Source organism: Xenopus laevis, chromosome 2L (assembly GCF_017654675.1).
Source record: "Xenopus laevis strain J_2021 chromosome 2L, Xenopus_laevis_v10.1, whole genome shotgun sequence".
NCBI lineage: Eukaryota > Metazoa > Chordata > Amphibia > Anura > Pipidae > Xenopus > Xenopus laevis.
The window spans coordinates 73,323,148-73,343,993 of NC_054373.1; the positions used below are offsets into that span (position 1 = coordinate 73,323,148).

The following is a 20,846-nucleotide window of genomic DNA, read 5'->3' on the forward strand; positions in this document are numbered from 1 at the left end:
ATCTCAGTCACTTTCTTCTTCTTTTAACTGATGCGCTCGTGCCTGAGAGAGCATGCAGCGGTAGGGGTCGTTGCAGACAAGCATGAGCACCTATGCTTTCTGGGCCCTTCGAAAAATGTTTACTGGTGGGGGGCCCGGCGTGCTCTTATTACACACTGGAAGGAACTGACTTGTTGAATGCACCATAAAGGGACTTATCATGATTTCAGAAGGGCAATTGCACCAGTCCATTAAACAATTTAGTATACAACACTTTCTTAAAATAGTCTGAAGAAGCTGTACTTGCACATGCTTTAAAGAGGTAATTTCACCATTTTTTTTTTAAATTCAGGTAGTTTATTGAAGAAATAAAGCAAACAATGTACATCAAAAGTGTCAGAAAAAGGAGCACATAGAATTACATGTCACATATCTGAATTAAACACAAAATAGGGAGCATGCCATATAACAAACACAGTACTATTAGTATAAGAATAAATGACCTCGTGTAGTGTCTGTCTCCTAATCTTGATCTGCTAAGGGTCGTCTTGGGTGTTGGGGGTAGATGTCGGTCCAGGGACCCCAAATTTTGTGAAATTTAGTGGGAACTCCCCTTTTTAGATACATTAAGTACTCAGTGCTACAGGTGTCCCGCATTATAGCTTTCCATGAGGAAAAGGTAGGAGGGGTCACTGCTCTCCAATTCTGAGTTATTAATCTCTTAGCTAGTAATAGTGCCTCCAAGAGAAAGAGGGAGTGATATTGGTTTAACTTAAGATCTTGTATTATGGCTAAAGCTGGCCATAGATGTTGAGATTTTTAAAAGATCAGATCCTGATCGTGAGACCACGATCTTCTCAGAACGATCGTACGATCGTACGAATCTACCATCAACTAAAAAGACCAATTTACCAGGAAAACAAAGGGGAGCTGCCTGCTTGGCCCTGCAAACATAGAGAGTTTGCACTGGGACCGACAAAGATTTTTTGACCTGGCCGATCAATTTCCTGACAGATGTCGGCCGAAAAATCGTAAGATGTACGATCGTTCGAATACCACTAACCGCACGATAATTTCGAAGGATCGGTCGGGCTTCCCTAAAATCGGTCGTTCGGCAAGAAGAATCGTCGCGTCTATGGGGACCTTAAGACACATAGTTTAGGTGTTCTGGTAATTGTCACCTGAAGAACCCTTTCTAGAGTATCTAGTATTTCCCTCCAGTATAAAGTAAGATCGGGGCAACTCCACAGCATGTGTAGCAAAGTTCCCCTATCCAAGGCACACCTGGTGCAGACATCCGGGGTATTGGCGTCAATATAGTGGAGCCTGACTGGGGTGTAATAAGCCCTGTGGAGAATATACAATTGAATTAGCCGTAATCTGTGATTGGGAGATACTAACTGTGGGGATTCTTGTGCTTCCTGCCATTCCTCATCTGAGATACTGCCAACGTCCACCTCCCATTTAGCTCGTAGCTCGACTAGTTCACTTCCATGCACCTCTTGTAGCAGCTTAGCATATATCATAGTAACCAGGCCTTTGGAATGTCCCCTCTTAATGTACACCAAGAAGGGGTTTGTGGACAGCGATATGGCATGACGCTTGTGTACGATATTAAGGGCACGACTAAGCTTGTGAAAGGTCAGCCATTGGTTGTGCGAAATTTGAAATTGATCCTTCAACTGTGCAAAGGAGATTAGTTTACCATCATGCCAGACATCTCCTAGAGTAGTCACCCCACGGTCGGACCAGAGGCTCATAGGGCCTAATTTTACCAATAGGGGATAATCTTGGTTGTTCCATAGTGGCGTAAGAGGGTCTGTGGCAGGAGCTTTAAGGTATGTGTTAGCCGTTTTCCATACCCTACGAAGGGAACTAATAGGGGGGGAAGTCAATGCTTGGGATGTGGTAATAGATTTTCCTAGCATCCAGCTTACTGGATTGTCAATAAAGCCTGTCAGCTGAGCCCAAAGTGAATGCAGTACTTTATGGTGTGAGTTTTCTACCCATGTAGTTAAGTGGCACAGTTGCGCCGCCAAATAGTATAAGTGCATATCTGGGAGGGCCAAACCAGCTTTGCTTTTTGCACGCATTAACGTTTCAAGTTTTAGTCGTGGCCTGGTGTGAGCCCACACGAGTTGCCTAAATATAGCGTTTATTTTAAGAAAATAAGGTTTTGGTATCCATACAGGGGCTTGTTGTAATACATATAGAAGTTTGGGTAAAATAATCATTTTTATGAGATGCACCCGACCCGTGGGGCCTACTGGTAGGTTAGCCCATGACTTAAGTTTTTGGGACATCCAATCATTCAGCGGATCCAGGTTAAGAGTTAGGTATTGTTGGGGGATCTTACCTCCAAGGTAAGTGATCTTAACTCCAAGGTACGTAAATTCCGAGACTACTTTAAAAGGAAAGGAAGTCTTACTTTCCTCTTCTGTAAGCGGGTCTAACATGAGGGCGGTGGATTTGGACTTATTTATTATCAGCCCGGACATATCACCAAACTCGGCCAAGACCTTCTGGACATTAACTAGTGAAGTACCTCTATCTCCCAGGTATAGGAGGGTATCGTCTGCATATAGTTGGATGCGGTCTTCCCTACTTCCTAGAACAAACCCTGTGATATTATTATGAGACCTGATGAGGTAGGCCAGTGGTTCAATAGCCAATGCGAATAATAGAGGGGGGTAATTTCACCAGTTTACTATAAAAAAAACTTTTTTTCACAGTGATATGAAGCTTCTTTTTCCAGTCTCAAGGATGCCCTTTAGTCATCTCAAAACATCTACTGGTGAATAAGACCACATAATGCCCTTTTATCAGCTTAGTAGTTCTTCTCCAGACACGGAATCTCTCAAGCATGGAACCGAATAGGCTGGAGAGACACTTTACATTAATGTTTAGTCTAGGTAGAATAGGGGAAGCAAAAATAATTTATTTATAGTTTTATAGAATAACTGAAGAAAATTTAAAAAGTTACATATGGTATACAATTTTGTAAAGGTACACTGCTCCTTTAAAAAAAGAATAATTTATATTTTACTTTGAAAGATGATTGCAACAGTGATAATGTGTTTCTATTTGTGCATCTTTTTTCTATATTTTTAAAATCAACATTTTGTTTCTTATCTCTCTCATTCGCTTTTCCCTTTATTTTAGGAGCGACGAGACATCCATCTGAACTAAGCAGTGAAAGAATAGTAACTGAATGTCAGATTTGAAGCCATGTTGTTACTTTGTTTTTTTTATTACTGCTGGACATATGTGACTGTAGAAGAGAAGAAGCTCATTCTGCATAGTTTTTGCACCAAGTTGTATATAAGAAGGTGTTCGTATGGAATTACAATAAAAATTTATTTTTTGTGTTTTTAAAAATGTGCCTGTTTCTTTCTGAACCATGACTAAAATACCTGTATAGACATAACGGGACCTCTGCATTATACCTGACTAAATAACTTTAGGAAACTTACTATAAAACACAGTGCTCAGAACTTAAATTGCAATAAAAAGGTTACTTTTCCCCTGCTTTTAAACTCTGCAGAGTGCAGCCTTCTCTGCTCTTTAGCACTCTTTTAACATAGCTTTGTTACTATGTAACTCCAGGGAATGAAAAATGACCCCTAATGAATCCCCTTCTGACTCCACAGTGGTGACTAAATAGCCTTTTGCATCTATTACTAATTTGCTAAAAAATTAATCAACCTCTTAGCAGTTTCATAATTTGACTGCCGATATAGAGAATTTCTACGCCAATGGCAAAATCCTCAGTGTGTAACGGTTGCATCATCCTTTGGGGTCAAAGTTTGCTATATAGATTCTTGTGTTGGCCTTGTGCATATTTTCCTATGCAAATGTCAATGGACATATACCTATTTTTCAACATGAGTTCAATGAAAATGACTTGTGCTGAACACACATTTTGCCTATTGTTTTCATTAGCTAAACAGGTGGAAGTTGACAATACTCCTTATTTAGTGCTTGTGAGATAATTAGATTACCAGATAACCCCCAGGCATAATGAACTCCGGCTAAAAAAACAGTAATTCAAAATGTGACTTAAAGGAAAACTATCATGTTTTGGAATTTTCACTATGGAATTAAAATTCCATTTGTGGAATAAAATATTTTTTTATTCCACAAATGGTGTAAAAATAAAAACTGGATAAATAGGCTGTGCAAAATAAAAAATGTTTCTAATATAGTTAGTTAAGCAAAAATGTAATGTATAAATATAAAGGCTGGAGTGACTGGATGTCTAACATAATAGCCAGAATCCTACTTCCTGCTCTGAGCTAGTCAGCGACTTGAAGGGGGGGGGGGGCACATAGGACATAACTGTTCAGTGATTTTGCAATTGAGCCTCAGCATTCAGCTCAGACTCAAAAGCAACAGTTATGACCCATGCCCCCCCTCAAGTCACTGATTGGTTACTGCTTGGTCAGCAGGGTAACCAGTCAGTGGAAACCAAGAGAGCTAAAGAGCAGGACGTAGTGTTCTGTTAGACATCCAGTCACTTATTTTGCACAGCACATTTACCCAGTTTTTACTTTAATACTGAACAATTCCTTTAAAACACAAATCTTTTGGTGTTACTGTTCCTTTAAAGTAATGAAATTATCATGTAGTGTTGCCCTGCACTGGTAAAACTGATGTTTGCTTCAGAAACAATGCTATAGTTCATATAAACATGCTGCTCTGTAGCAATGACGGAAATTGAAAAAAAGGCTATATGGCACATATTAAATAGTGGATAACCGATTATGTTCTACAGAGCTAATTCGTTATCTACTGTGTAAACTGAGCCTTTTCTCCTTTAAATGGCTGCCTCCATTGCTAAACTGCAGCATATTTATATAAACAGTAGTGTTACTAAAGAACACAGCAGTTTTAACAGTGCAGGACAACACTGCATTATAATTTTATTACTTTAAAACACGTTCATTGTTTGATGAAACTATTAAAGTATCAGTAACATCAAACAATGAACGTGTTTTAAAGTAATAAAATTATAATGCAGTGTTGCCCTTGCACTGTTAAAACTGCTGTAAAAAGAATGAAACTATTAAAGTATCGGTAACATTCTTTTTACCAGTTTAGTTGCACATATCTGCACTTCCACCCTTTTAATATGCTTCCTATATAAAGGAAATGCATACACAAAAATGAGTTGGTCCCTCTATGCCCCCTTTTGATTGCTTTTGTTGATACTGACGCACATTGCATTGTTAGTTATCAACAGTAATCCCAAGTGGGCTTTCAGATCACTGCTTGCCTAAGTCAGTGGGTGGTAGCCCAAGCAAATAAGTTGAGTAGAGCTCACCTATATAACAACTCACCCTCCCCTTAATCCACCCCAACTACAGATGCACTGCAGAATATGTTGCCACTCTATATAAAATTTTATTTTTTAACCTCCTACGTCTGCTGAAATCCCATATATTTAATATTTTGGTGCTATGCAAAAGGTTGAAAAATCCGAAAATGCACACTGTTCTACCTTTTTTCACTGTTTATTTAGCAAAATTGCACCATCAAATATACATCAATGTTAATGGTCTGGAACCTTTATCAAGATGTATTACCATATGGTATCTCTCATAAGGAGAATGGTGTGTGTGTGATTGTCAGACTTTTTTATATATATATATCACAATATTATATTTTTTATATATATATATATCACAATATTATATTTTTATATATATATATATATATATATATATATCACAATATTATATTTTATATATATATATATATATAACAATATTATATTTTTATATATACATATATATATCACAATATTATATTTTTATATATATAACAATATTTTATATATATATATATATATAATCACATTATATTTATATATATATATATATATATATATCACAATATTATATATATATATATATATATATATATATATATATATATATATCTCACAATATTATATATATATATAATCACAATATTATATTTATATATATATATATATCACAATATTATATTTATATATATATATATATATATATATATATATATATATCTCACAATATTATATATATATATCACAATATTATATTTGTGGCAGCTCCCTTCTGATTGCCGGAGAGTTGCTCTAGTCAAAAAAAAGAGTGCTAGGAGACTTGCTCCTAGTGCAGTCTATGTAGACCCATGGTGGGAATAAGGATTGGAATTTCATTAAACTGGGGCACAAAGGGAGATCCCCCAATACTCTAATAAGACAGTCTAACCCTGATCAGATGTGAAGTGATTACATAGCTTGCAAACCAACAGGGGTAATATAATGAAAATCTGCCACATCTAGTAACCAATAAATTATTTCAGTAAATCCTGTCTGTTGCTATGACTTACTTGACAAGTACAAAGCACCATTTATTACATTACCTGAATCCAAATGTCTAAAATGAATAGCTGACTGATTGCTATAGGAAACTGCACTTGTGCAATCTTTTACCTGTCAATAAAATAAGCCTCATTGAATACAAAAAATGCTGAAATCATTTCAAGGGGATCTCTAAAAAAAAACTGCATTTTCATCAAACAGTAATAAAAAAGATGAAATGGTTTTAAAGAGTTTGTTCACCTTTGCATTAACTTTAAGTAGAGAGTGATTATCAGAGACAATCTGCAATTGGTTTTCAATTTTTATTTGTGGTTTTTGAGTTATTTCTCTTTGTATTCAGCAGCTATCCAATTTGCAGTCTCACTAATCTGATTGCTAGACTGGAATAGAAAGATGAGTGATAAAAGTAGCAATAATACATTTGTAGCCTTAGGGTAAGGACACACGAGGAGATTTAGGGAGATTTTGTCGCCTGGCTACTAATCTCCTTGTCTTTTGAGCAACTATCTCCCTGAACTGCCTCAGCGTTTTTCCCCATAGGCTACAATGAAAAGTCGCCTGCGCTAATGCATACACGGTGATGCGTTTTCAATCAGTGAGGCAATTTCAGGCAACTATTGAAAACGCATCGCCCTGTGTGCATTAGCGCAGGTGACTTTTCATTGTAGCCTATGGGGAAAAACGCTGAGGCAGTTCAGGGAGATAGTTGCTCAAAAGACAAGGAGATTAGTAGCCAGGCGACAAAATCTCCCTGAATCTCCTCGTGTGTCCTTACCCTTACAGAGCATTTGTTTTTTTAGATGGGGTTAGTGACCCCCATTTGAAAACTGGAAAGTGTCAGAAAAAGACAGCAAATTATTCAAAACTAATCAAGGGGGGGGGGGAGACCAGTTGAAAAGTTGCTTAGAATTACCCATCCTATTAACATACTAAAAGTAAATATAAAGGTGAACCAACCCTTTATTTGCCAATGTAATGGCAACCCTACAGTGTTGCTTGCTGTATAGTCTACATTGGTTAAAACAGAAGCTAGTGTGCAGGCATAGGACTGCTGCTACTGCTGGAAAGCAACCGTCATTTATATTAAAGGGAATCTGTCGTCATTTTAAACTTTTTTTTTTTTTTTGCATTTTTATAAAAAACACACATCCATAAACACTGTCTGGCAAATAAAATGTTAATCCACAAATCCATGCATAAGTTATTTTAGTTTGTATTTTGTCATGGGGGCTTCCATTTCTGCTCATTACACATTCATCCTGTGCTGCTCTAACAGCAGGCACAGCATTACCTGTGTGCTTGGAGGCCACTCTGTAATGAAAAGCCAGGTCACACTGCGACATGAGAATATAGCTGTACACTCCCCCTCCCCTCTCTGCCCATGCGTGTGATGTCTGGAGGAGAGAGGTCACATGGTTTGCAGGGAAGCAATTACTTTCACTTTCCTATGTCCTGCCTGCTCTACAGCTTGCACTAGCAGCCCCTCCTCCCACAGACACTATCAAAGCTCCTGCAGTTCTGTAAGTTTGTTCTCTGCATTCCTTTGGAGGGGGGAGCTTTCTCTCCTTGCTGCCTTCCTAGTTTGTTTTACTGGTTACTAGATGAGGTAAAGGAGCTGTGAGTTCCCACTGCCATCCACCTCACACAGACCTTGCTCCTTTCCTGCCTGCAATACTTCTTTTTTCATTAACTACTTAGTGCCTCCTTTCTCCTGAGCTATTTTAACCTTTCCTAGACTTCCTCTTAAGTTTCCCTGGTTTTCAAGTATATCCTCCTTATTTTATCTATTCGCTGTCATCAGTCCTGGGAGTGTACTCCTGTGTTTCTGCCATTCATTTTTGTGTAAACAAATATAATAAACTATCTATATAAAATATTTTTTCCAGTGCCCAAAATGAATTGTGTGTGTGTGTGTATGTGTATATATATATATATATATATATATATATATATATATATATATATATATATATACGTTCAAAATGGACCAGCACTCCAAATTTTCAATCAAAAAGTGTTTATTTCAACATCACTCAAGTGTCCAACGTTTCGGCCCACATTAGGGCCTTTATCAAGGATAAGTGTGAGTGACCATGTGGGTGTTTAAATACAAATAAAAGTGGGCGTCAGGATGACTTCATTACCAATCAATTAACGCAAATGAGTATCACAATGCATACAAGTGAATATTGTGTTTCAATTCCAAATCCAACATCTAGGTGTCAGCATTGTACCAATTACACCATTTTGTTTTTTTATAATAATCTCTGTGATTTCCATACTGTGAGGATTTTGATATGCTCATGTGTGCTTGAATATATGTGTACAATGTGTATCAATTAAAAAAATAAAAGAATATGTTGCAAAGGAAATTCTTTTAGTCTCTTATTGGACTTCTTACTTTGTCTCAACTCAGTAGGATTACACACACCATCTAGAAAGAAAAAAATGTGTATCAAGGTTACAAATATTGTTACTATTTATGTTTCATTTTGCATCTGGTTATAATGTTTCCTTATTATGTTTCGTATCACTACTTGTCACTGTTATTTGAGACTGGGGGGAAAAAGGATTTCTTAAGTTAGGAAACAGTTAAGGATTAGCTGCCCATTTAGACCCTTTGGTGCCACGCAGTCCAGCTCGTGTATCCAGAATGCCTCTTTTTTTAAAAGCATCTCATTATAATTGCCTCCTCTCACTTTTTTGGGGATCTGGTCAATTGGCATACATCTGAATGCCGAGGGGCTGTGCCTTGCTTCAGCCCAATGTTTGGCTACAGGTTGTTGTGAAATATCCTGTTTTTTACTCTTAATTTTTTGTGATCTGTCTGGATCAAGAGCTGCTCTTATGCTTGACCTATGCATTGCTATGCGTTCTTTCAAACGCCTAGTGGTTTTCCCGCAGTACACCAGCCCACACGGACATTTTATTATGTAGACCACCATCGTTGAGTCACATGTTAATCTTTGTCGTATATTGTATTTTCTGCCTGTCTGTGGATGGAGAAAATGTGTCCCTTGTATTAGTGTTCCACACATTATACAGCCTTTGCATCTGTACACACCTGGTCGCTCAGATAAAAAATGCTGTGCCTTATCCTTTAGGTATTTATCCACAGGGTCAGAGGGGCTTAAAGTTTCTTTTAAGTTTCTACCTCTTCTGAAACTGAATTTCGGTTTCCAAGGTAGATACTTAGAGATAGTTTCATCTGTGGTTATTATGGGCCAATGTTCTACCACACTTTTTTTGATAGACACACTATGTACATCATACTGACTAACATAGTAGAGATTTTCCCTCCTGTTAGTTTCATTACATTTTTTTGGTCTCCCCTGTTCGCCCATGACCTCAGCGCGATTCAGGGAGAGTGCCCAATCTTTAGTATCAGACAGTAATTGTGCTGGATACCCCCTCTTCAGGAATTTGTCCTGCATGACCGACAGATCTTCCTCTCTCTTGGTACGATCGCTATCTATCCTCACGACCCTCAACATTTGTGACTTGGGGAGGGAGTTTAATAGATGTTTGGGATGGTTGCTGTGATAGTGTACCAGGGTGTTCCTATCTGTAGGTTTTGTGTAGATGCGTGTCTGTAGGGACCCTTTATCTTTGTACAGCTCTACATCTAAAAAGTTCATGCATTGTGAGTCATGCTTTACAGTAAGTTTTATGGGGCTGTCCAATCTGTTTAATTGCTCTACAAACTCATCTAGGTCTCTGGAAGGACCCAACCACAAGAAAAACAGATCATCGATATATCTTCTGTAGAAGGCTCCATATTGCCTAAATAGGGGATGGTTCAGTATATGGTCATTTTCAAACTTGTACATGTATGCATTTGCATATACCGGGGCTACCTTTGACCCCATCGCCGTCCCCGTACACTGTACATAGAAATTGGTTTCGAATGTGAAATAATTCTTGTGTAGAATGAATTGTATCAGGGTGAGCAAAAGTTCGATAGGAGGCCCCTTGTACAATGGATTTTGAGTTATCAGCTCACGAACAGCCTCTACACCGGCATCATGTGGGATGCAGGTGTAGAGACTCTGTACGTCCATTGTGACCAATATCACTCGTGTTATGTCTAAATCAACACTTTGTATAACATGCAAAAAATCATTAGTGTCTTTTACATAACCATAAATGTTCTGGATGCATGGCTGTAATACATAGTCCACATATTCGGCTATACCTTCATTAAGTGATCCATTAGACGAAATTATCGGCCGCCCAGGTGGCCTTAGGGCATCTTTGTGCACTTTGGGTAGTGTATAAATTACCGGTCGTATGGGGTATGGAGGCAGAAAATATTTACACATGTCCCTTGTAATCCAACCATTATTCATAGCCATGTCCAAAATTATGCCCAGCTCACTGCTGAACTTCTCAGTTGGATCAAACGTCAACTTCTGGTATTTGGATGTATCAGATAATTGGGATAGTAATTCTTGTCTATAATAGCTATAGTCCATGATTACTATCCCACCTCCCTTATCAGCAGATTTGATAATAATGTTCGAATTTTGTTTCAGCGATTTAACTGCCTCTCTTTCTGCTGCTGTGAGGTTGCCCCTCCATTTGTGCTCAGCATTACAATGGATGGACATATCCGTGTTTAGCATGCGGTTATATATTTTAATGGATGCATTCATGCTCACAGGGTCATAATCACTCTTTGGTTTAAATTTGCTTATAGTGAATGGGCTTGCCGTCTCAATATCTGCACCCCTTGTGTTGGATATATCCAATTCTTGCATTCCTACGTTTGTAGCATCCATGGCCCCCTCAGGGATAATCGTGTCAATATCAGGAGTTTTAACTGATGCACCCCCAGTGTCCCCGAAACGCTCTCTGAGTCTTAATTGCCTAGCAAACTTATAGTTATCTATGTAATGGGAAAATGAGTTGCCACTCACCATTGGTACATATCCAAGGCCTTTCTGCAGCAGTGATCTCTCTGGGTGCGTGAGCTGGTGTGAGGACAGGTTGAATATCAAGTCTTCCTCCTTGTCTGCGTCCGCTGTCGTTGTGGACGGGCGTCTGCGGATGCATTTGCGACCCCCGCGACGGGGGGCCTTCCTGGGTCCTTGCTGCTGCCTTGGCGTTCCCCTAAAAAAGAAACCTGCGGACTTGGAGATTCTTGCGCGCTGATCTCTCCCTCGCTCTCCGACGATGCACTGGTTACAGAGCGCGCTGGGGATCTCCGTGCTCTCCATTCCACTCTGCGTCTTCTCACTTCCGTTCCCTGCTGCCAACGGTGTACTGTGTTTTCTTTATAATCTTGGATTACCTTCAGACGCTTGCCGCTCTTGAATGCCAGAAGTTCAGCTTTATACTTGCCGATTTGTTCTCCTAGGCGTCCCAACCAGTCTGTTTCCTTATCGTTCTGGAGGGTCTTTAGATGCGCCTTGTCAAAGCTGGCGATATCGCTGCGGATTGTTCTCAGCTCGCGGCCTGCTTCCTCAATCACGAGCAGCATCAGATCCAGGGAACATCTGTCTATCACCTGGCACCATCTCTTACAGAAATCCGGGTTGTTTCTTCCAAGGGTAGGTGTGTTGCTTATCCTAAATCCCCTGGGTACTTTATTCTCCCTATAATAGTCTGATAGGGAGACTCCGTGTAAATGGAGTTCGATCTCCTTCCTTTTGAGTCGCAGTAGTTCGTGGTAAGCTTCCTTAGCTCCTAAATTGCCAAAGGTTTCCTCATAGGTCTCTGTGAACAGAATCCTCTGGATTTCCTCCCTCGTGAAGATTTCCCCTTGTGTGGTTGCAGTCCTGGGGTTGTTGTCATCCATGTCCCTTTGTTCTCGGGATTTACTGGTTACAATAGGGGGTGCTCGGTACAAATTAGGAGAATTGGATCCCCGTGCATATAAATGTTCACAAAGTACCTGCACTCCTTCCTTCTCGGCGTGAGTGGGTGCCTGGTCAATCAGGGTATACACGTTCAAAATGGACCAGCACTCCAAATTTTCAATCAAAAACTGTTTATTTCAACATCACTCAAGTGTCCAATGTTTCGGCCCACATTAGGGCCTTTATCAAGGATAAGTGTGAGTGACCATGTGGGTGTTTAAATACAAACAAAAGTGGGCGTCAGGATGACTTCATTACCAATCAATTAATGCAAATGAGTATCACAATGCATACAAGTGAATATTGTGTTTCAATTCCAAATCCAACATCTAGGTGTCAGCATTGTACCAATTACACCATTTTGTTTTTTATAATAATCTCTGTGATTTCCATACTGTGAGGATTTTGATATGCTCATGTGTGCTTGAATATATGTGTACAATGTGTATCAATTAAAAAAATTAAAAACAATAAAAGAATATGTTGCAAAGGAAATTCTTTTAGTCTCTTATTGGACTGCTTACTTTGTCTCAACTCATTAGGATTACACACACCATCTAGAAAGAAAAAAATGTGTATCAAGGTTACAAATATTGTTACTATTTATGTTTCATTTTGCATCTGGTTATAATGTTTCCTTATTATGTTTTGTATCACTACTTGTCACTGTTATTTGAGACTGGGGGAAAAAGGATAGCAAATTTTAAAATTAGATATAAAAAAAATCAATTTCTTGTTTTGAAAAACGGATTTCAATGCAGGATTCTGCTGTAGTAGCACTATTAACTGATACATTTTGTAAAAAACATGTTTTTCCACGACAGTATCCCTTTAAGGAGTAACCTTGTATGTGCATATGCTATTTAGGAGACATTTGAGTTCTCTCCCAGCCAGGATTATGATTCAGTTGTTGGTGCAGTAGCTGCATTACCAGATCAGCCCGATTTGTCCCAGCACATAAGTGGCCAAATTGGGCAGAGACCTGTCTGGCCTAGGTGGGCAAACTTTGACAACCTCAGCAACAGTTATATCATTATTATATAGAGGCAGGTTTTTCAAAATGTGAGTTTAGAGCTGAATAACTAAAATTCACCCGCATTCTATTCATCCCTATGGGGTTTTTAGACCCGTATTTATCAAATGGCGAGTTCTAACTTTAATAAAAGAAAATTCCGAAGGCACATAGGACTAATTGCAAGCAAAATTGCCTTGCGCGTTTAATGCATTAAACACACTCCGCATTAAACAGGCAAGGCAATTTTGCTTGCAATTAGTCCTATGTGCTTTTGGAATTTTCTTTTGAGCATCATATGCGAGGTGGCCGAACCTCTACCTCAGCGCACCAGGTATTTGTCACTTTATTTAATTTAGGGTGAGCGAGAGCCAACTTTCTTGCAGAGTTCTAACTTTCACCCACTGATAAATACTGTTAAAAAAATCATAGGTATGAATAGAAAGTGGGTGAGTTATTTATTAAACTCACATTTTGATAAATCTGCCCCTAGCACACAGCACACATTAAAACCCAGAAACATTGTACATATTCCTCAGTGAAGTAATGGTAGCCCAATGTGATTTATTATTTACCCCTTATGTCATACATTTACCCAATGTATCTGTCATATAATCAACTTGCAGAACATAGGTCAGTAGGTTTGCTCATGCTACATGCATTATGGTAAGCAATTATCATATCAGATTTGATTGGCCAAAACCCAGTTTGACTGTTCAACAGGTTAATGGCACACATCATTTATCTACAGCCATATACCAGCTGGAAAAGAAATGGGCAATACCATGCCCCCTCCCCCATGCCTTCTGTCAGACATCAATAGAAGGCAGGCAATATAAGCCCGTCTTAAGCTGTAACATGTGGCGACATGCATTTTAATGACAAAAGGCACAGGAGTAAAATGCTATGAACATCCATTAATCAAATGGCTATGGAATATCTGGCATGTGCTTCTAGATTTGTTCTTAGCAACCATGCATTGATTTGAATAAGAGACTGGAATGAGAATAGTAGAGGGTCTAAATAGAAAGTTGAAAAATAGGTTTGTAATCTTACAGAGCAGTTTATAAAATGGGGGTCAATGACCCCCCCCCCTTAGAAAGCTGAAAAGTCAGAAGGCAAATAATTAAACTATAAAAAAAAGAAAATGAAGGACAACTGAAAAGTTGCTTAGAATTAACAATTCTATAACATAATAAAAGTTAACTTTTAAAAGACCCATTGACTGCAACATATTTATATAGAACACAATACGTTTTTTTTTCATTGCTGCATATTTTTATTAGATGCTTTTAGCCACTATAAGTACTCTGCATATGTCAGCAGCTACACATATTATCTTCATTATATTGTATCTATTATCTGGAATTCTTGGAACCTTGAGTTCCAGAAAATGTGTTTGTAATTTGGACCCATATTTCTTAAGACTACTAAAATAGGGGTTGTTTTGTCACCAACACGAATCTACACTATCTTAATCAATGTCAAGTAAAAGGTTCTGTTTTACCATTATGTACTGTTTGGAAGGTTTCAGAACTTGCCTCAAATTTGTTTCCAGATAATAAATCCCCCTACCTGTGCATGCAAAATATCTGGAATGCACGAAGGTCATGAGGTTTAGTAGATACAAAATCTCCAAGTAATTGTAGAAGCATCCTGCCTTTATTCCATGTTACTGTCTTCCTCTAAAAGTTAGGCAGGCTTGGTCAATATTTGGACACTAGATGGACATGTATACATCAAAAACACAAGTAAATCCATAATGGCTTAAAAACTGTGGCTTTCAGCTAAATACATTTTACACATAGAAAAACAAATTGTGTTGGAACAAAACTGACTGGTTGTCAGTTAAAATGTTGGCACATTTCAAGTTTCGAGATTACAAAATGTATACCCATATTCTATCACTTTAGAAAATACTTATTTTATCTGCCTCCATTTAGCCAGATGGATAAGCCCGCAATACTTGAACTTCATCAAGTGGTCGGTCCTGAGAATCTGTTTCCACCATTCCAAGTCTGTTTAGTGTCCCCAGACCATGACTCACACGTCCAAAAATGCTGTGTTTTCCATCCAGCCACGGTGTAGGTGCCAGAGTTAGGAAAAATTGGCTCCCATTGCTGTCTGGACCAGCATTTGCCATTGCTAGAATGCCTGCTCCTGTGAAAAGAAACCGCAGAGATCTAGAACAGTATACGTCATATAAAAAAAGAGAGGATTTCATAGAGCTTTTGTCACACCTGTAAATTTTAGGTCTGGATGAATTTCATCTTCAAATTGTTTTCCATATATAGAAGCTCCTCCCCTTCCTAATAATCAAAATAAAATAATGACATATTTATCAGTTTGAGGGTGCGCATGGAAGCTTCAAAATAATGAAAAAAGGTTACCCACATTAAGTAAAAGCACAACGGTTTCCCACAGCCATATTACAAGATTATTAGGATAAAATGGTATAGTAATTTGTACATACTCATCGCTACAGTTGCACTGCCAATTCAACAGCAAGTTTGACAGGGAATTGGAAAAGGGATAATGCTGGTCCGAGTGGCTCTAGCAATATAGATTCCCTGCTGAAAACTTACAGTGCCAGTACATCTGTTCTATATATGTACATACATAAATAAATGTATGTCAGTTGTGATATTTTGTGAATTATTCTGAAAATATGTGGGATTTTTATGTCTGTAGCCAAGTTTTTTGTTGAAGCTCTTTGTTACAGCTAAAACGAAGGACAAAAGGCATGGGGCTTATTTGGATGCTTTACATGCCATGTTTCTGGTGCTAGTTGCAAATACAACTGTGCTTGTTTTCCGGTTACTATAGCCTGTGCTTCTCTTGCAATATACATTAAAGTATAGGAGGATTGTTTTGTGCTACAATAATAGGCTGTGGCATTCAGCTATAAAGACCAGACGAGATAACAGTAGTAATCCACCTTCACCTTAACTTTAAGACCACTTCATCTTTTTATTATTTTTAAATCCTTACATTTTTTGTATCTCTGGAATTCAAGTGACATCAAGGTTGCTAGTCAGTGACCCTAGCAACCAGGCAGTGATCTGACTGCCAGAAAAACAAAGAAAGGCTGTCTTTAAGATGCTGATTTAGCAATATGATGATACAGGTGCTGTGATCTCTGCCAAACCTAAATTACAAATCATTAGCTTTTGATTCATAATGTAGGTTTGCCAGACATCACAGCACCTTGTCTTGACAGATGACGTAGCGATTACGCCTTTTTAGTATACATAAAGCGTAAGTAAACTGAAATTACACCTGAAAACACATTTTACCTGTTCCAGTTGGGTCTCCTCCCTGTGCCATAAAGTCTTTGATAAGCCGGTGGAATTTCGTTCCATTATAATACCCTCTCCGAGCAAGCTCTGCGAAGTTTTTACATGTCACAGGAGCGTGCAGCCAATACAGCTCCACAGTAATCGTACCCATGCTAAGAGACAAGAGAACAACGCAGGTTAAAAACCTATAATATCACTTGCGGCCCTCTAACAAAGGATGAATCGATTTCCCTCACAGGTGGTATGAAGCGGTGCAGCACAACTAGAGAAAGAAATTTTCACATTTTCGACAACAGGTGCATATTCCACAACGAAGCATGCACAGATTTAACAGCTCACCTTGTCTCTACTAACACGTGCGGCGGCTGCCATGTATCATGTGGGATTCCAGACATCTTTGATTTAACCCGCAACAAGCTTCACTGAACGTAAGTACAGACGCACAAGGATACGCACGTTGCGTTCCACCCCTCGGTCTCATGTAATGACGTTCTTACGCTAAAGCCGCGCTTTAAGAAAGTTAAAGGGATACTCTCATGGGAAAACATTTTGCCTGGTAGATCTAAAACAACACTCAATAGTAAAAGCCAAGTCCCACTGAGACTGATTCAATTACATTAAGTAGGAGAAATAACAGCCTGCCAGAAAGTAGTTCCATCCTAAAGTGCAGGTACAAGTCACATGACTGGGGCATAGTGTTGCCACCTGGCCGGGCCGGTATTTTACCTAAAAAAAAAAGCCCGTGGCCTGCCCCCAGCGTGCTCCAAATTTACCTTTTTTCCTGGGCTTCTTGCCAAATTCGCGCCTTTGGCTCTGCCCCCTTTGACATCACTACCCTGCCAGCCTATAGCGTGTCACAGCCCCGCCCCCTTTATCGTCACAGCCCACCCTTTTAACCCCGCCCCCTCCACCTGCCGGTATAGACTATTTTAAAAGGTGGCAACTCTACTGGGGCAGCTGGGAAACTGACAATATGTCTAGCCCCATGTCAGATTTCAAAATTAAATATAAAAAAATCTGTTTGCTCTTTTGAGAATTGTATTTCAGTGCAGAAGTCTGCTGGAGCAGCACTATTAACTGATGCATTTTGAAAAAAACAAATTTTCCCATGACAGTATCCCTTTAAGGTGGCCATACACGGAGAGATCCGCTCGTTTGGCAATGCCTTGAGGTCGGCAATATCGGGCTGATCCGATCGTGGGCCCTAGGGCCCAACGATCAGATCCTAACGATGGCTAACAGGTGGTCGAATCACGGGACCGCATCAAGGAACAGATGCGGCCGCGATCCAACGGAATTTTTAGTCCCAACCGATCGACATCTGCCCGACTTTCGGCCACATATCGATCGGGGAAGCCCATCGGAGGGCCCCATACACGGGCCAATAAACTGCCGACTCGGTCTGTCGGCAGCTTTTATTGGCCCGTGTATGGCCACCTTTACTGCCATTTAGTCATAGTACCAAGGGGTACTTTTACCAGTTTGTATAAGTGCAACTCTACAATTCTTTATTCACTTTTATTAATTTTTAAAGGAACAGTTCAGTGTAAAATGAAAAACTAGGTAAATGGCATGTTCAAAATAAAAAATGTTTCTATAGTTAGCAAAAATGTAATCTATAAAGGCTGGAGTGACTGGGTGTATAACAGAACAGATCTTCCTACTTTGCAGCTCTCTAACTCTGATTTAAGCAACTTGAAGTGGGGGCCTGTTCCAACTGTCCTGTTTTTAGAGGGACAGTCCCTCTTTTGACAGCTCAACCCGCAGTACCTCATTTGTAATGGAAAGTCCAGTTTTTCTCTGCACTGAACAGCCAGAAAAATAAACAAAGTTTCTAACTTATTTGGCTTTTGGCAGAGAGCCCAGAACAGCCATAGCAGAAGATAAGATACCTTTCTAATGATTTCTAGATAAGCAAATAAGTAATTGTAAAAATATAATACTATGAGTTTGTGCCAGCATGGTTTTATGCGTAATAGATCTTGCCAGACTAACTTAATTTCTTTTTATGAGAAGGTAAGTAGAGACCTCGATTCTGGGATGGCAGTGGATGGGATTTACTTAGACTTTGCTAAAGCATTTGATACAGTGCCACACAAAAGGTTACTGGTTAAATTAAGGAATGTTGGCCTGGAACATAGTATTTGTACCTGGATAGAGAACTGGCTAAAAGATAGACTACAAAGAGTGGTGGTAAATGGAACATTTTCTAATTGGACCAGTTGCTTTTCAACTTGTTTATTAATGACCTGGAGGTGGACATTGAAAGTACTGTTTCCATTTTTGCAGATGATACTAAATTGTGCAGAACTATAGGTTCCATGCAGGAAAAAAGGGCATTTACGCAAGGGATGAAAACATAATTATGCCTCTTTATAGGTCCCTGGTTAGGCCTAATCTGGAGTATTGGACTCCAGTCCTTAAGAGGAATATAAATGAGCTGGAGAGAGTGCAGAGACGTGCAACTAAATTGGTTAGAGGGATGGAAGACTTAAATTATGAGGATAGACTGTCACGGTTGGGGTTGTTTTCTCTGGAAAAAAGGCGCTTGCGAGGGGACATGATTACACTTTACTTTACCTTTTTACCCATAAAGTGGATCACCGTACCAGAGGCCACCCCTTTAGACTAGAAGAAAAGAACTTTCATTTGAAGCAACATAGGGGGTTCTTCACAGTCAGGACAGTGAGGTTGTGGAATGCACTGCCGGGTGATGTTGTGATGGCTGATTCAGTTAATGCCTTTAAGAGTAGTTTGGATGATTTCTTGGACAGACATAATATCAAAGGCTATTGTGATACTAAGCTCTATAGTTAGTATAGGTATGGGTATATAGAATTTATGTGAAAGTAGGGAGGGGTGTGTATATGGATGCTGGGTTTTTATTTGGAGGGGTTGAACTTGATGGACTTTGTCTTTTTTCAACCCAATTTAACTATGACTAACTAACTATGTAACCTTAGCTTTCTCTGAGGAAAACCATTGAGGAGTGAGTTCAAACTGAATGAGACATTGATTGAGGAACCCATGACAAATCTTGGGATCACCAGAAAAGCAGACCGGTGAGGAGAGCTTATGTTTGGTAGATGAGGATACCGTTGCGGGAGGAGTTACGACTGGAAGTTGATGAGAAAGAACGGGACCCTCATGAGAGCCCTGGAGAGCATTCAGATGAGCCAAAAACAGTTGAAGGGAGTGCTTCTAGCACATTCTCTAGAGAAGTGACTGGAGCGACAGTCTGAGAGGGCTCCATCCTGGCCCAAGCTAATCTGTTATGGTCTGTAGTAGTAAGAAGCCAGGGCCTACCTCTAATGAATCACGCTCAATTCCAGGCATGCGTTCCAGAGAAGCCCAGGGGGGGGCGGCGCGTCTAGAGGTAAGCATGCCTGCCAGTCCCCCGGTGCGTCTTACACGTTCCTTTATTCAGTGAATATTCTTTGTTTCTATTACCATTCTCTATGTGCAGAAGTATTTTCGAATTATTGTAGTTAATCTATTCTGCTGCTACATAGTACCCTAATACTATGGGGCTCACTACAATTCCGCTAACTATTTTTCTGTGTTTTTTCATAAACATGGTACTCAGTTGTGGCAATACAGGGAACATATTTTTACATCAAAATACTTTTACTCACTGTCAGGCTACTAATGCATTAATACTTTGATGCTGCTGTATTTAGCATTGCAAATACATTCTGGGTTGATTAAATATACTTCTGTTATCAAGATTGCAGATTATCAATCTATTTTTGCAACAGATTAAAATTTACCTTTCAAACTTTAAGTATTTAAATGTATTAATCCTGAGCCTTACTACATATTGAGAATTATCATACAGTCAGAGGGGTGAGTCACCTATCATTCTTTGGGGTTCCACTATTTGGGACATTAGTCTTGACATGTCAGTACTGTGTTTCGCTTACAGTATTCGGGGTGTTCCCATGACATCTGAAAATGCACAATGCTCGTTATTCTATGGTTTCTTCTGTGATAGCATTAGATGCTGAAATAAGGGGGCCTTTGGTCTTAGTTTGGTCTCAGTTTATTATTCTGACATGATGGGGGGGCAGTGGACTGCATAGTGGTACAGTGTTCACAATTATCCCTCCCTACCGTTTAAGCTTGTTAAATCGCATTGGTTGCCCACTGACTAATCTGGAAATCTTATTATACTTTGCTGTGATTTTCATTTCCTGGACTGAAACATGGCAGTGGGCACCAGACTTTGCGACTCTAGTGGGGATAGCTCTCAGCCTTATGTCAATGAGGATGGGCTAGTGGGGCGGGAGCCAAATTTATTGATTGCTTGCTAATTATTGTCACGT

The 20,846-nt window shown here is 39.3% G+C and overlaps 2 protein-coding genes across 5 annotated transcripts in view; one reads left to right on the forward strand and one right to left on the reverse strand.

Annotated features, from left to right (window-relative positions):
* celsr2.L (cadherin EGF LAG seven-pass G-type receptor 2 L homeolog) overlaps window positions 1-3,357 on the forward strand; it is a 100,896-nt gene extending 97,539 nt beyond the window's left edge. For both annotated transcript variants that reach the window (XM_018246553.2, XM_041582038.1), the window contains one exon: window positions 3,142-3,357. In XM_018246553.2, coding sequence (XP_018102042.1) covers window positions 3,142-3,163 — 22 coding nt within the window. In that variant the 3' untranslated portion in view covers window positions 3,164-3,357. The remainder of the gene's footprint in view (window positions 1-3,141) is intronic.
* An 11,120-nt stretch (window positions 3,358-14,477) lies between these two features.
* Window positions 14,478-17,058, reverse strand: ppil1.L (peptidylprolyl isomerase like 1 L homeolog). 3 transcript variants are annotated; one of them, XM_018244889.2, is made up of 4 exons: window positions 16,758-16,844; window positions 16,519-16,673; window positions 15,463-15,531; window positions 14,478-15,382 (listed from the first exon to the last, which is right to left on the reverse strand). In XM_018244889.2, the coding sequence occupies exons 2-4, from the start codon at window positions 16,670-16,672 to the stop codon at window positions 15,162-15,164; spliced, it is 444 nt and encodes a 147-aa protein (XP_018100378.1). In that variant the 5' UTR covers window position 16,673; window positions 16,758-16,844; the 3' UTR covers window positions 14,478-15,161.
* Window positions 17,059-20,846: the final 3,788 nt, after the last annotated feature.

What these genes read in the sequence shown, in the direction of transcription:
- ppil1.L (XM_018244889.2), bottom strand. Translation starts at nt 16,672, where the DNA reads ATGGGTACGATTACTGTGGAGCTGTATTGGCTGCACGCTCCTGTGACA. An exon ending in AGGAGACCCAACTGGAACAG is followed by an intron (nt 15,532 to 16,518) that starts GTAAAATGTGTT and finishes TTTGATTATTAG; the next exon opens with GAAGGGGAGGAGCTTCTATA. An exon ending in TCCAGACCTAAAATTTACAG is followed by an intron (nt 15,383 to 15,462) that starts GTGTGACAAAAG and finishes TTCTTTTCACAG; the next exon opens with GAGCAGGCATTCTAGCAATG.